Below are 16,106 nucleotides of genomic sequence, written 5' to 3'. Positions count from 1 at the left end.
TACTTACCACACATCAGGACAATTCTATTTTTAGGTGGTTCCTCTCCTCCCCCAAATGAAAACATTTATCTACTAAAAGACTTGTTCACAAATATTTATGGCACCTCTATTCATTGTAGTCAAAAATTGTAAAGGACTGAAAAGTCCTTCAATGGTGAATAGAATGTGGTCTATTCATATGGAATACCACTTAATTATAACAAAGTGAGAGCTTTTAACTAAACATAACAGGATGAATTTCAAAAGCATTCAGCAAGACGGTCTCTTAAAGAAATGGTGCTGGAAAAACTGGACAGACACATGCAAAAAGATGAAACTAGACCACCACTTACACCATACACAAGAATAAACTCAAGGTGGATAAAAGACGTAAATGTAAGGCATGAAACCATAAAAAATCTTAGAGGAGAACATAGGCAGTAAAATCTCAGACACCTCACATAGCCATCTTTTTATGGATACATCTAGGGCAAAGGAAACCGAGGAGAAAAATAAACAAATGGGACCACATCAAAATAAAAAGTGCCTGCACAGCAAAAGAAACCACCATCAAAATGAAAAGGGAGCCCATTGTTTGGGAGGACATATTTGCCAATGATATGTCTGATAAGGGGTTAATATCCAAAATATATAAAGTACTCATTCAACTCAACAAAAAGAAGAAAAACAATCCAATTTAAAAATGGGCAAAGGACCTAAACAGAAATTTCTCAAAAGTGGACATACAGAAGGGCAAGAGACATGAAAAAAATGCTTAAAGTCACTAATCATCAGAGTAATGCACATTAAAACCACAATGAGTTATCACCTCACACCTGTCAGAGTGGCTATCATAAAAAAAAATCAACGAACAAGTGCTGGCAAGGATGTGGAGAAAAGGGAACCTTAGTGCACTGCTGGTGGGAATGCAGAGTGGTGCAGCCACAACGGAAAACAGTATAGTTTCCTCAAAAAATTAAAAATACAACTGCCATTTGACCCAGTGATCCCACTTCTGAGAATATATCCTAAGAACCTCAAAACACCAATCAGAAAGAATATATGCACCCTTATGTTCATAGCAGCGTTATTTACAATAGCTAAGTTTTGGAAACAGACCAAGTGTCCATCAGTAGATGAATGAATAAAAAAGCTGTGGGGCATTTACACTATGAAATACTGAGCAGTTGTAAAACAACAAACAAAAACAAAAGAGGAATCTCTTACCCTTTGGGACAACATAGATGGACCTGGAAAATATTACCCTACGTGAAATAAGCCAAACGGAGCAAGTCAAACATCACATCATCTCAATCGTGTGTGGGATCTAATGAACAAAATGAAATGACCAACAAAATGAAGACCCGCAGCAGGGAGGCATGGAACAGGCTGACATACCTGGATGTGGGGTTGGGGGTCCAGAAGAGATAAACCAAAGAACTTACATACTTATATGCATAGCCCGTGGACACTGGGAATAAGGTAAAGACCTGAGGGGTGGGGGTGGGGGCGAATGAGAGGTTATCTGTAATACTATCAACAATAAAAACTATATTTTTAAAAAGCATTATGCAAAATGAGAAGAGAAAAAAGGAAAACACAAAGCCTGCGTAAGTTTTATTCCATTTGTAAGGAATTCTAGAAAAGGCAAAAACTATATTGGCAGGAGCCGCGTTGTGGCAGAAGGACTCGACTGCACAGTTCTCCCTTTGACTTCCATCCCCAAGTTTAGTTTTCTATAACAACATAGTTTGGGAAATGGGCAAGTCCGGCTGTGTCAAGGCTGCATCTCGTGAAACCGCAGTGCTTCTTCGAAGGCCATTTGGTCCAGCCGCCTGGGGACACTTTCCCTGTCCTGCCCGCCATCCTCAATACGGGCCATGGCCCTGAGAACTGCGGACATTCTAGAATCGTTTCAGTTTCCCTTTCCTTTTCGTTTCGATTCTGCTCCCTTAGAAAGAAACACACCCCTTTGATTCTCACTGCACCGTCGGGCTCCGCCCCCAAACAGAGCGTTGGTGTTGGCGCCAGCGCTGCGGCGGAGGAGCGGCCCGGGTTCCTCGACGCCGCCCAGCGGTCCGCTCGCCGGCTGCGCTCAGGCTTCGGGGGTTTCCCTCTCCTCTGACCTCTCCGCCGGCCGCACTTCCTTCTCCTCCCAAGGTCCGCGCAGCGGGGGCGCGGCTGTGGAGCCCGGGAAAGCGGCGATGGAGCCGAGGCCACCGAGGAGGTCACGGGGCGGCGCGCGCCCCGCATCCCGGCCGCCCGCAAAGTGCCGGCCGCCCGCCGAGTCCCGGGCCCCGGCGCAGCCGCAGGGCCCGCGGCTGTGGCTCTTCCCCGACGCCCCCGACCTCCGCAGCGCGCTGTCCCGCAGGGCCGAGGCGACGCGCCAGGTGTGCTGCGCGCGGGGGCGCCTGGCGGTGCTGGAGCGCGGCGGGGCCGGCGTGCAGGTGCACCGGCTGCCGGCGGGGAGCCACGGCGCCAAGAAGCCGAGTGAGTGGGGCCGGGTCACGCCAGCTCGACCCTCCGTCGCGGGCAGAGGGTGGGCGCGGGGGAGCCCGGGGCCCGCGCCGGCCCTCCAGCTTCTCGCGGCAGCGGCCCGAGTGGTGGGTGCGCGGTCCTTCTCTAAACGGGGAGGAGAGCTCCGGAGCGGACCCGGCGCCGCAGGGGTGCGCGGGGGCCCCGGGAACGCGCCGGGCCCGGGTGGCTTTTCGGGTTTCGCGCCTGCGGCAGCGCTGGGCTCCCCAAGATCCTGCGCCCGGTCGGCGCCGAGTTCGCGGTGGGAGCGCCCGCTGGGTCGTCCTCTCCGCAGGTTCGCGCGGCGCGAGGGCGCACACGGGCGGCATCTTCACTTGAGCCAGACTAGCCCGCCTTTATCGGGGTTTCTGTCCAAGCTTTTCATTTGCCCCGTTTAGATCATAGCTGCTCCGGTCTTCTGAGCCTTTGGAGGACGCAGTTGCCTGGTTCTCGGTGGCGGTGCCTTACCTGGGCGAGCGGCTTAAAGAGCGCTTTTCAGTTGCACATCCCGAGGGTCATCTCCGCGGAGCTCGGCCCGGTTCTGTGACTCCCATGGCACAGGTCGGGGAAGCCAGTGGCCACGCTCCTACTCTTAACACTTTGCTCCTGTGCTGACTGAGAAGATGGTATTCTGCTGTTCCTTTTGCTTTTAACTTGAGCGAGGCGGAACATCATTTGCATTCCTTTTTGGTGCTTGTATTTGCCGGGCTTTTTAAAAATTGAGTTTTTCTTACTAGTTTGAAGGAGTTGTATGAACGTTAAGAAGAATAGGGCTTTGTCGGTCATAGATGCTGTAATATTCTCCTCCACTTGCATTTAGTTGGTGTTACTGTATAGTCTGCGTCATCAATCTTTTCTGTTGAGGCTTACGGATTTTTGTGATGTTAGAAAGCTATCCACGCCAAGTTTTTAAAATGTGTTCATCTTTATAGAAATTTTAAGCTTTCACATTTAAAATTAAAATTTTTGATAGGCTTGGCTATTATTTTATTTAAGAATCGTGAAATAAGGGATATAGATTTGTTTTCCACCCGAAAGCCCCAATACCATGGGTTTTTTAAAAAAAAAATAACCTTTCTTTTTTCCCAACTGACTTGAAATGCTGAGTCTCTCAAAATCCTTAGTCTGTTAGGCCATTTCTTCTTTATTACCAAACTGTTTTCATTTGTAATGTAAAGTGGCTTGTGCTTTGATATTTTACATGAATAGGTACTATTTTCCCAAATCTCTATCCTACTTTAATTTTTGTGATAAAACTAAATAAGAGTAAATGATAACTAGTGAACAATTTAAAATCTCTTAACTTTTAGAAAGGGAAAAATATGCACTAAAACCAATAAAAAATTTTAAGAGCATCCTCTTTTAAAGTAGTTCTCCAAACACAATTTCAAGAATATAGGCCTTAGCTTCTTTGTGAAGCAGTCAGGGAGGGTTATTATTGTTATTTGGTTTGGTTTTGAAAAGAGTATATCTCAGAATACAGAATATATTTGCTTCTACAATGAGTTATGTTGTCCAAAAATTGTTATATTTTCTTACAGACTTTTTCATTGCTGTCACCTCAAATTTAGCTTTTCTATCGATTTATTAAGCAGGAATCTATTATCAGATTTTAATTCACTATTTTAAAGGTGTATTCAACATAAAACAAAGTAGAAAACAGTGCTTTCCCAAATTAAAAAAAAAAAAAATATCGTCGAGACAACAGTCATGGCTAATTTGTCATCTTTCTGTACTTGAATTTTCTTTAAAAACTGGTTTATGGTAAGTCAAAGGTTGTCTAGTTGAAATTTTTTCCAGGTGTTTTAAGTGCATTATAATAAAGTCAGCAATAAAAGTGGGTAATAATCAGAGTGATGATAGTTCCTGGTTGAATTTGCTCTGCAGAGTACATTAAGTTAGGAAAAAAAATGAAGATACATTCCGTGGACCAAGGAGCAGAGCACGTGCTGATTCTATCCTCAGATGGAAAACCATTTGAGTACAACTATAGCATAGAACATGAAAGGTAGGGAACTTTTTTCAATTAAAAAAATTATTTCAATTTTACTTAAAAGGCAATCATAATTTTGTAGCAAAATTTTACTTTATATGATCCTTGTCCCCTGCTTTATATAGTGGCATTTTAAGGAAACCATGAATTCTGAACTGACCAGTGAATCCCATGAGTAAATTACAAACCAATTTATGTCACCTAGGGCACTTATCTTGTGTTGCTTTGACATTTAAAGACAATGATTGGTTAGTCTGCCTAGTCCCAAATTGGACTTTCACATTCACTAATTCATAATAATCTTAAATATTAGATTTCTAGAATAAAATCTAATAAATCTAGAATAAATGTGTTCAATCAAGGAAAAATATTTCATCATGGAATGATTTGTGACACTTTTTCTTAGTAGATCATAAGAATTAGAACTTATTTTCATCTTGTATTATTCCTGCATCATAAAATTATTTTTTAAAAGTCTTAGAATCATCTTATTACAATTATACAATGCATATTATTTTCCTTTTAGACCACTGGTTAAAACATTTTTGTAATTGCATTTTTATAATAATCTAGATGTACTGAATGTGAAGCAGTAAATTATAAACTTTTTCTTAAGCTTCAGTACTAATTAAATACAGTTAATAATTCTAACATGTTGTGACTTTCATTCATATAATGATTGGCATAAAATATATTCTCTTTCATCAGGCTTCAATGTTATAGTTTTTTTCAAGAAAAAACTATAATTCAGATCACATGTGGAGATTACCATTCCCTTGCACTCTCAAAAGGTACTTTTTTGGAATATTCATTGTTTTTTTAGAGGGAGTAAATATGTGTATATATAGAACTAATAGAATGTGTATGCTTTATTTTGTAACAGGACAAAAATATGGTTTTGAATTTGATATGGTTCAGAACACTATTCTTAAAGGAGGTATAAAATGAGAGAATTCTTGGACCTTAAAATCTTCAGATTTCCATAATTACAATTCCTACATTTTATTCTGTCAGAAGACAAAATTAAAACAATTTAGTAATGAGTTTGATGTCCTTTATTCAAGAGGAAAATGATCCGTGAATTAGGGAGTAAAGTGCCTCACAAGCAATGAAGCTTTCTTCCAATGGATTCTGGGCAAGAGCAAGTTTCATAGAGCATTAGAAGATCAAACTCGGAAACAGGGTGTGATTGCCTGGGGTTGCAAATCTCACATTATTTAGAAAGATCAAGGAACAAGGAAATAGCCAGGTTGGCTTGATGTTTGGGGATTGGCTAAGTGGATATACTGTGTTTCTGGTCAAGGGGAGCATTTATAGAAACACAAAAATTTGATTGACATGCCATGCCAGGCAGGGCTGGCTCCATCTTGGGCCTAGAGATTAATTCAACAGCTTCATGTTTTTATTTTTCAAATATGAAACAATGAAAATATTTTGAATAGTCAAAATCATTCTGTCTGGAATCAGGACCAGCATGGGCCACCCTTTTCTAGAACCTTCTTCCCTTTTCTTAGTGCTCTTCCAACTCCCATGGTAGGAGCTCAGAATCTTTGACTCTGCTTCTGTGGCCAGTTTGCAGCCCCTGATGTGTTTTAACATTACCTTTTGAATTAGGGATTCTCTCTAAGCTCTTTATTATTTCCTGTTTCTTATCAGACACCGGAATGAATTATTTCCTAAAGAAACTTGACCTGACTGTGGAGGAATAATTAAGACAGGAGAGTGATAGGAATTCAGAGTCAAACATTTTTTATTAATGTATAGGATAGACATACACACAAACTGAATGGAAGCTGGGAATCAAGGGAAGTAAATAATCAAGAATTTGACCTGTCCTGAAGGCCCTAGGAGAGTTTGAGAGTATGAACTTGTATTGGAAAAAAAATGGCCTGATTGTTTTTCTTCATCTATTCATGAAGAAACATGTAATTTTTAATATCTGTCATGTTCAGGTTATGAAGACAAGCAGACACATTGCACCTTTAAGAACTCCAGGGTCTCCAGTGTGGGGGGAAAGAGATGTTCAGGATTTATTACTGGTAAATTATATGTAGGAAAAAGAAAGGTTGAGGAAACAAGAAATGGAACTACATGCTCATCATTACATTCCTGGTGGCAGAAAGGCCCACAATAATTAGGTTTGAAGGAAAGTCTTTGCCTCCAGATCTTGCACAGTACGTTGCAGGGGTTTTCAGTGTTAATTCTCTCATAGATTTTTTTTCAGACTCCATTAGATATTGTCAACTCCATTAGATAACATTTAATAACTGTTCTTGAAAAATTTATTCAATTAATGGAAGAGGATGCTGATTCTTTAAAGATATTGTGCTGCAATTTCCAATGTATTTTTAAGTTGTTTATTTAAGACTAGAGACCCGATGCACGAAATATGTGCTTGGGGGCCGGGGGCTGGGGGACTGGGGGCGAGGTCCCTCAGCCCAGCCTGTGCCCTGTCGCAGTCCAGTGGCCCTCGGGGGATGTCCGAGCAGGCCTAAGCCGTCAGTCAGACATCCTTAGCGCTGCTGCAGAGGTGGGACAGGTTCCTGCCACTGCCACTGCGCTCACCAGTCTTGAGCCTGGCTTCTGGCTGAGTGGCGCTCCCCCTGTGGGAGTGCACTGACCACCAGGGGGCAGCTCCTGCTTTGAGTGGGATCAGGTCCAAACAGCTCACCGACATCCCTTGAGGGGTCCTGGATTGTGAGAGGGCGCAGACCAGGCCAAGGGACCCCACTGGTGCACTATGACTGGGCCGGGGAGGGACTTGGGAGGTTGGCCAGCCAGGGAGGGAACGCAGGAGGGCTCCGGAGCATATCTTGCCCGTGTCTCCTTGAGTCCTGATTGGCTGGACCCCAGCAGCAAGCTAACCTACCAGTCAGATAGTCTGCCTCCTGGTGGTCAGTGCACGACATACCAAGTGGTTGAGTGGCCTTAGCATATCATTAGCATATTTCACTTTGATTGGTTGAATGAATGAATGGACACTTGGCATAGTAGGCTTTTATTATATAGGATCTTTAGGCACATTAAGGAGTGGGGGGCAGAGAGAAAAGAATGGTTTTTAACCAGATGTACAATGTTTTTGTTTTTCATGGACTTATCCTGTGGGTTTTTAAAAAATATTTTTTAACTTAATTATAATATGTGCAGATAACTTCATTCTACTTGTCTTTGTCTGTTTGGACTTCTGTAACAAAAATGCCACAAATTGGGTGGCTTCAACAACAGAAACCTCTCACAGTTCTTGAGGCTGGAAGTCCAGTTCAAGGTGCCAACAGATTTGGTGCCTGATGAGGAGAGGGTAAGAGCTCTCGGGGGCTCTTTTATAAGGGCACTAATCCCATTCCTGAGGGCTCCACCTCATGATCTCATCTAATCCCAATCATTTTCCAAAGGCCCCACTCCGTAATATCACATGGAGGATTAGGATTTCAAGATATGAATTTGGGGACGGATACAGTCAGTTCGTAACACTACCAACTGTTACTGCTAAAAAGAAGATTCATCTAGTTTTTCTGACTCAGACGTATGGAATCTGAGAAGTCCTGCCTGTTTGAATGTAAGAGACTGTGATAGTATAATATGGATTGCATAGGAATGCCGTAGGGTAATGTCTGCTGCATTTTAAACTCCGTAAGACAGCATTTTCTTTGTTTATGTCCAGGTGGTGAGCTTTTTGCCTGGGGACAGAACTTAGATGGCCAACTTGGACTTGGGAGAATACTTGACTCAACCCCCACACCACAGCTTGTGGAGCACCTCTCAGGAGTCCCCTTGGCTCAGATTTCTGCAGGAAAAGCCCACAGCATGGCTTTATCCATGTCTGGAAACGTTTACTCGTGGGGAAGAAACGATTTTGGACAACTAGGCCTGGGCCACACTGACAGTATGGAAACACATTTTAAAACTCATATTATCAACAGACATATTGTTAGATGCGTGATGAAATTAACACAGATCTCCCTTTTAAAAATGGTTCAAGTCCTCGATTTTCTTGTCACTGTTCTTCCTGGTTCTCTCTCTGTCTTCAGGACAGAATCAGTTTAAAAGTCATGCATAGTGTGGAAGTCCTTGCTATAATAGAGACACATGTCAGGGCCATGTGGGAAAGGGAAAGAGTATCAGACGGGATTGGAACACCTGGATTATGATTCCCACCTCACAGTTAACTAACTGCAGGGCCTTACCAGTCCCTTAGCCAGCTTTTCTCTAGGCCTTATTTTCATTTCCTGTAAAGTGATGAGCTTGGATGAAATGATCTTCAAACTCCATGTGCACTTAAGTGTCTCTTAACATAATTATATTATGACAAAAGGATACTAAAACTCTGTCTTAGGAACTGATCCTAATCATATCCTAAAAACTATTCATACATCTGTACATACGTGTGTGTGTGCACTATAAAACACGTACAGTAATTTTCATTATTGAACTACCGCCACAAAGCAGATGACAGAATTTCTCATTGACCCAAACACCTTGTTAGAGTTTTCAGGTGTAGCAGAATCCATTGATTTATCAGTTCTGGTAATATTCACGTTATCTCCTGAGTTATTGGTCAAACACTGCATTTCTTCTTGATGTGGTCCCTTGCTAAAGGGCAATTTAACTGTTTTAGTTGAATCTCTAAGTGATTTGAGAAGAAAATAATCATGAAAAAGAGGAGAGATAGAGTGAGGCAAGGACAAGGTAGTAGAGAACTGAAAAGAAAAAAAATAATGTTTATTAAAAGGATAATTCTCAATGGGAATGGAAAATATCAGATATCCTGCAATCAAAGTTAATCGGGCCCGGTTAAAAAGAGAATAGGCCTGGGAAGTGGCTTGATATGTTCACAGGTGAGTCCTTTGACCGTTGCCCCATGCCCACCTTTAAGCCTAAATACACCAGCGTAGAGCCTTTCTGGTCAGAATGTGTTGGGAGTTGTAGTCTGAGAGGAAGTAGCCCAGGTATGTTACCAGTAGCACAGAACTCTGGTGTGAAATTCAGCATTTCCTTTTGGTCACTTCAGCTATTCTTTCCCTCGTACAGATGAAGATTGTCCTTCCCTTATTGAAGCACTGGACAACCAGAAAGTGGAATTCCTTGCTTGTGGTGGCTCTCACACTGCCTTGCTCACAAAGGTGTGTGTCCTTTGTCTCCTTGACTGTAGTTTTGGAAGAACACTTTGCAGTGGGGAAAACACGAGAACACCTGGGTGTGGGCAGTTAGTGTTTCCCAGGGAAGAAAGGTCATCATTTCCCACAGGCAGGACGTCTTCCTGATAATTGTGGGTTTTGCTTTGACTGCTTTGCTTTGCTTTGGTTTGTTTTGGTAATACTCCCGGGAGGATATTTTTCCCATTGATTTTTAGAGAGAGTGGGAGGGAGGGAGAGGAGAGAGAGGGAGAAACTTCAATGGGAGGGCGACACATTGATTGGTTGCCTCCCGCACGTGCCCCAGTCAGGGTGGGGATTGATCCAGGTACATGCCCTTGATCAAGAATCAAACTCAAGACCCTTCAGTGGGTGAGCTGAGACTGTAACCATTTAGCCCACTGGCCAGGCCTGACAGTAATTTTAATTATTCATTGACTAGAGGCCGGGTGCATGAAAATTCATGCACTGGGCGGGGGGGGGGGGGGGGGGGGGGGGGCCTCAGGCCTGCCTGCACCCTCTCACAGTCCAGAAGCCCTCAGGTGGGGGAGACAACCCAGCGATCAGGGGAAAGCGATACCTCCACCACACCTCTGCTGCTGCCAGTGCTGCAGCACAAACCTCGGCTGGCTTTGGGCAACTGGGCAGCCACTAGGCGAGGCTTGCCTAAGCCTTGGACTGACCCTGGGTGGCTGGGGGGCTGAGGGAACTGGGGGACTCTGGAAGCAGGCACTGGCGGGGCTGAGGGGACTGGGCGCTGCCATCTTGTTGTTGTGGGTGCTCCTGTCTTTGAGGGCGTGGCAGTCAATTAGCACATTCCCTCCTTATTGGCTCTGGGCGTTGCCATCTTTGAGGACTGAGCAGTCAATTAGTATTTTTCCTCATTGGCTGTGGGCACTGCCATCTTTGCAGTGGTGTGAGGGTCAATTAGCATATTCCCTCTTTATTAGATAGGATGGTGCCTTCGCACCAATAAATACAACTTCTGTGTTGCATTTCTCTAGAATCTGATATGAACTTCTCTTTCCTTAGGATGGGCTCCTGTTTACTTTTGGTGCTGGAAAACATGGGCAGCTTGGTCACAATTCAACACAGAATGAGTTAAAACCCTGTTTGGTGGCTGAGCTCCTTGGGAAGAGAGTAACCCAGATAGCATGTGGAAGGTAAGTTGTAAAGTGTTGATGGAAGTTGATAAAATCACTACAATAAGTTCTGGTTGGTAGTTAAATAAAATGTCCATCAGTTTGATTGATTGAGATAAAAGTATTAAACATTTTCAAATGGAGATGCTTAATTTACATTATTACATAATCATAATTTTTCTTTAGTATACATGTTTGTTTTCATTGATTTTTTAAAAATATACTTTTATTGATTTCAGAGAAAGGGAAAGGGATAGAAACATCAATAATGGCTGCCCCCTTCACGCCCCCTACTGGGGATTGAGCCTGCAACTGGCACATGTGCCCCAGACCAGAATCAAACCTGGGACCCTTCAGTCCATAGGCCAACACTCTATCCACTGAGCCAAACTGGCTAGGACTGATTTTTTTTTTTTAATGAACAAATACATTCACCTTCCAAAGCCCCTTCAGTGAAATACCTTTGTAACTATTCAAATACACTTTGTCTTTACAAAAAATGTCATCATTTATTTGGGAAAAATAGAAACAGACTCATAGAGAACGTACTAACAGCTGTCAGAGGTGAGAGGGGTTGCCAGGCTAGATGAAAAAGGTGAAGGAATTAAGCAAAAAAAACAAAAACAAAAAATCTCATAGAGACAGACAACAGTATGGTGATTATCAGAGGGAAAGGGATTTGGGGGAGGTTATACGGGGATAAATAAATGGTGATGGAAGGAGACTTGACTTGGGGTGGCAAACATACAGTACGATATACAATATCAGTACAAAGATGATGTATTATGGAATTGTACACATGAAAACTACATAATTTCATTAACCAATGCCACCCCATAAATTCAATAGAAAAAGTAGATAAGGAAACATGAATCACAAAAGATTAATCATTGACAACCCCTCAGGGGCCATCATACTTAATCCCCATAATTCTCTCAGAGTGATCACAGTCAAGAAGAAGACAAAGTCGTTTGTGCTTTTGAGTAAAATATTCTTGAGAAATTTGATTTTCACAGCTTTTTTTTTTTTTTTTTAAACAAAATTAGAAAAACTTTCTCAAACTCCTTGGTTTACTTATTTTCTTCCTTGAACCTCATTCAATCTACTTCTCATTAGTGGGATGTTGGGTCTTGGGGGTTAAGAAATATTTTAACCCAGATACTTGTATTCTTTTCCTCACTAAACACAAGCAAATTCAGACTGTACCGAATATTGGGTTCATTTGTGTGTTTACTAAACCTTTGCTGTTAAAAAAAACAACTGGTGTGTGTACTCTCAGAAATAGACTCTATGATCTTGGAGTAAAATTACATAAATGAATATTATGAAGGTAGGCCAGATTATTGGGGTGGCATAATTCTCTGCATTCACTAATGTCTGCATTATCCAAAGACGCTATCACCACGTTGGGTTTTTCCTAACACACATTCCTTAGTGTAGCATGTGTTACAAGTACAAGAGGAGTCGTCACGTTAGAGATGTCGTAATGCAAATCAGGGCAGTACCCCTGTTAACACAGAAGAATTCTCTGGAAAGCCTCACAGAACTCACTGAAAGCTGTTATACTCATGGTCACATTGATTACAAGAGGAAAAACACAGATTATAACCAAAGGAAGAGATGCATAGGACAGCGTCTAGGAGGGTCCAAATGAGGGGCTTCAGGCATCTGCTCCCCTCGACAGTGTTACCTCCTCCCTGCCTGATACATGACCTTGTGTAGAGTATTGCCAACCAGGGAAGCTCACCCAAATCCAAAGTTGCCACAGTAGGTCCTTGGGTTACATCCGAGATCCGTTCCTACTGCGAGACGAAACTCAATTTTCGCCGTAAGTCGGAACCCACCTACATAAGCACCTACATCACTCACATGGAGCACATACACAGCAGTAATGAAGTGAAACAGTAACAGAAATTTAAAAGAAAGATAACAATTCCTGACCTTGTGGTAAATAAATCATAAAAACATTTTAAAGCACATATGTATAAACGTCGAAATGACGAACTTTTTTTTTTTATAAATACTGTAAATGGGAGATGACAACGTAACCCCGAAACGGCGTATGTGGAGGACTGCATGAATTGTGGTTTCATTGCTTAGTCGTGATTGATTGAATCATTGTCTAGGTCCGTGGTTCCCAGCGTGGGGCCCCACAGGGAGACAATTGATTTTTAAGGGGGGCAATTTGAGAATGAGTCATTAACAGTGAATTTTTTCCCATTTCTTATGGTTCTAGGGGCCTCATATATAGTATGTAAATATATATGGTGACATATTTATGCATTTCAGTTCTCTATTATATGTTTTGAAAGTTTATTTGCTATTTTTTCATATCACTTCATATTGTTATGCCCAGATTTCAAGATTCCCAAGAAGCCACCAGGGAGCCATCCAATCCGATGCAAAAGCAAAGAGTCTTTTATTTTAAGCCCGGGCTTAGCTCCTCTACCTTCCTTACTGACGCAGCAGCAGGTGGCAAAGAGAGAGCCGTCTGCTCGAACCAGGGGTTTCATAGAGGGTTGGAGTAGGGGCGGGAGAGGGGGCTGTGCCCCCCGCCGATTGGCCAGGTACGAGCTGGTGACCCATTACACAGGATGTGGTCATAGCGATGGCGTGCACTTCCCTTGATTACCATTGGTTAGTCCAGAGAAATGGTGGGTGTGGCTAGCAGAGGCTCCTTCCGAGGGGGAGGGAGCCTTCGCTGAGCACATGGTTCCATACAAAATGGAGGTCCCTTAATGGATGGGAAGCCGGCCACTCGGCTCCCATGCAAGGCCTGCCGCCGTGGGCGTCACCGGGAGGCAGGCCGCCCACCACCCCGCCTGGCCCTTGGGTCGCCCGCTGCTCGGCCCGAAAGTGACTCGGAGGCCGAGGAGGGCGGCCCGGGTCCTTCTGGGCGTCCGCGGGCCTGCGCCTATCTGGTCAGGCGCTGCCTCGGCCATGGCTGCCCGTCATCCTCCCTGCCGGATGCCTGCGGGGCCACGTGCCCCGCCGGCCCTTTCACATATTATTATTTTTTAACAATTTCTTAGTGATTTATTCCTCAGTACCTAAACTGTCCTTTTGTTCTTTTATTTTTCTCAATGGATGATGCTATGTTTTTTAGAAGCTTGTTTAGACCAAGTTAATGTTAATGGCCTTTTAGACTTCCTCCACATGAATAGGAGTTCACTTTTTGAATAATAAGAATTATATGTTGGGGGTTAGGGGGAGAGGGGCATCAGGATTTTAGAGATGCTTTGGTGGGGCATGGTCAAGAAAAGGTTGGGAACCACTGATCTAGGTTGTTGAATTGAAACTCCAGTGTCTCCCTCCCTGTAGGTTTGCCTTACTGGTGGCCAGAGGGGCCCCCCTGAGCCACCTGGGTAAACTATTAAGTCAGGGCCTGCCATGAATAATGAAGACACACCTATTGTTTGGGGAGTTTTAAGAATTTAGGAGTTACCTCCCAGGCCCTGAGGACAAAGGTCAGACCTCTATTTGAGCAAGGCCGAATTCTATGTAGTGGGTGAGACCATTGAACAAAGTTGTAAGAAAATCAGGGTGATAGAGGTCTTTGGGAAATAGAGTGGCAACTCGAGGATCCCCTAATTCCATTTTCTAGCTTGGGAGAGGAAGAGCTTAGAGGTGGCTTCCAAGAGGTGGTGACTCTCAAGACAAGGCTTAAAAAGGAGTCGAAGGCAAAGGGAGATGCTTGTTCCTGATGCAGGGAACGCCACTTGCCAAGGTCCAGCATCATGGCCGTGAGTCAGCTCAACCACACATGAATGATTTGGTTTCCGGGTGGCTAATGTCATGCCTTGGCAGTTGGTTAGCTAGTTTCACTCACCAGTGACCTAATTTTGACAGTTTCCTGCACTGCTGTGAACTCCCATTGTGGATAATTGAGAACTGAGCATATATGTGTTTTTATTTAATAGGCGGCACACACTTGCCTATGTGTCTGATTTGGGGAAGGTCTTTTCTTTTGGTTCTGGAGAAGAAGGACAACTGGGAAACGGTGGAACACAGAATCAGCTGATACCACTTCCCATGAAATTGCCATCAAATGAAGAACTCAAGTTTGGTAAATTCTATAGGAGTACAGGATTTGGCGTAAATACTTTTGTCGAGAAACTATATTGTGGCAAGAAAAGAAATATATGACTGAAGGGAGTTTCTCTAAACATTGGTTTCATTGTTTGCTTACAAACCATTTAAAATATCCAGTCTAATTTATCAAGTCTAATTTATCAAGTCAAGTTAATCATTAGTTTTCTCTTACCTCTTCAGATTAAGATTAATGTGGACTTAAAATGATACAACATAAATAGCCTCTATGGATTCAGAAGCATATGCAGCCTCTGATTCCAGTTTGCAGGGGTCCTATTAATTTCACGGTGTTTGGTTTTCTTACCTGGTTAAGTAATCATATAAAACCCTCAGAACGAGAGTAGCTGACATATGCGAGGTAACTGTGCTGAACACTTCGTATGTGTTATCTAATCTGTCCTTAAACAGCTCAGGGAGATGGGTACTCTCAGTCGCATTTTACTGGAGGTGCAGAGACAGAGAGTGAAGGGTTAGCCAGGGCTCATGGCCAGTAAGTGGTTCGGCTGGATTTGAACTGTGTCCTGTGCAACCTCAGAGCCTGAGCTCTGAAACCCTCTACTCTAGAAGTACCTCGGAGCACTTTAGTTACCGTTCTGGAAGTTTAGTGGTGACCTAAAGTACCAGAATTCTCTCAGTTCTCCTGGGAAAATGGACCGTAGGGTTATTTCCTTAAGCAGTTCATATACTTAATTTCTTCTAACCACTTACATATACTTTTGAAATACTTATTTACATTCCTCACAACCAATAGTCATTGGTCAAATCTTGAGTTGTAGAGTGTAGTTTTTAGTAATAGCCAAATTACATCAAGGAGCAGTTAACTAATCAAGTATTTGACTGTGAAATATATATGTGCATTGACATTAATTCTGTACATTAAACTGATGCCACGTATCAACCTTGTGAATCACCTGTTTGCCAACTAGACTTTACCCTGAAGTAGACATATATTTCTGCTTTATGGGTGGGAAATGTGCTGAGTCTTTGTCTATCACAAAGCTAACAGGACTAAGTTTTAAAAGAATCTGAAATTATAATGAGTGTGCATGTTTGTACCAAATTTTAAACTCTTACTTTCTGTATATCCCTTTCAGAAAGCCATACCTCAGAAAATGAGTTAATAATAATTGCTGGAGGAAATCAAAGCATTTTGCTCTGGATGAAAAAAGAGGTAAAAATAGATCTCTAGATGTTCTATAACTTGGTATTTTAAGCAAAGCAAACAGTTCCAGAATCCAAATTTGGTGAATTCCA

At 42.9% G+C, this 16,106-nt stretch overlaps 1 protein-coding gene across 2 annotated transcripts in view; it reads left to right on the top strand.

Annotated features, from left to right (window-relative positions):
- Positions 1-2,168: 2,168 nt before the first annotated feature.
- The window catches only part of LOC139006640 (E3 ISG15--protein ligase HERC5-like), a 46,535-nt gene continuing 32,597 nt past the window's right edge, over positions 2,169-16,106 (top strand). Inside the window, exons 1-8 of one of the 2 annotated variants that reach the window (XM_070409109.1) lie at positions 2,169-2,469; positions 4,381-4,501; positions 5,195-5,277; positions 8,148-8,369; positions 9,515-9,606; positions 10,651-10,781; positions 14,681-14,826; positions 15,947-16,023. In XM_070409109.1, coding sequence (XP_070265210.1) covers positions 2,184-2,469; positions 4,381-4,501; positions 5,195-5,277; positions 8,148-8,369; positions 9,515-9,606; positions 10,651-10,781; positions 14,681-14,826; positions 15,947-16,023 — 1,158 coding nt within the window. In that variant the 5' untranslated portion in view covers positions 2,169-2,183. The remainder of the gene's footprint in view (positions 2,470-4,380; positions 4,502-5,194; positions 5,278-8,147; positions 8,370-9,514; positions 9,607-10,650; positions 10,782-14,680; positions 14,827-15,946; positions 16,024-16,106) is intronic. The other variant, XM_070409101.1, reaches the window with a different exon arrangement.

This window comes from Myotis yumanensis, unplaced genomic scaffold (assembly GCF_028538775.1).
Source record: "Myotis yumanensis isolate MYYU_CA2020_CCGP unplaced genomic scaffold, mMyoYum1.0.hap1 SCAF_1, whole genome shotgun sequence".
Lineage (NCBI taxonomy): Eukaryota > Metazoa > Chordata > Mammalia > Chiroptera > Vespertilionidae > Myotis > Myotis yumanensis.
Note: the sequence above shows the minus strand (reverse complement) of the source record. Positions and strands in the feature narration are given on the sequence as shown.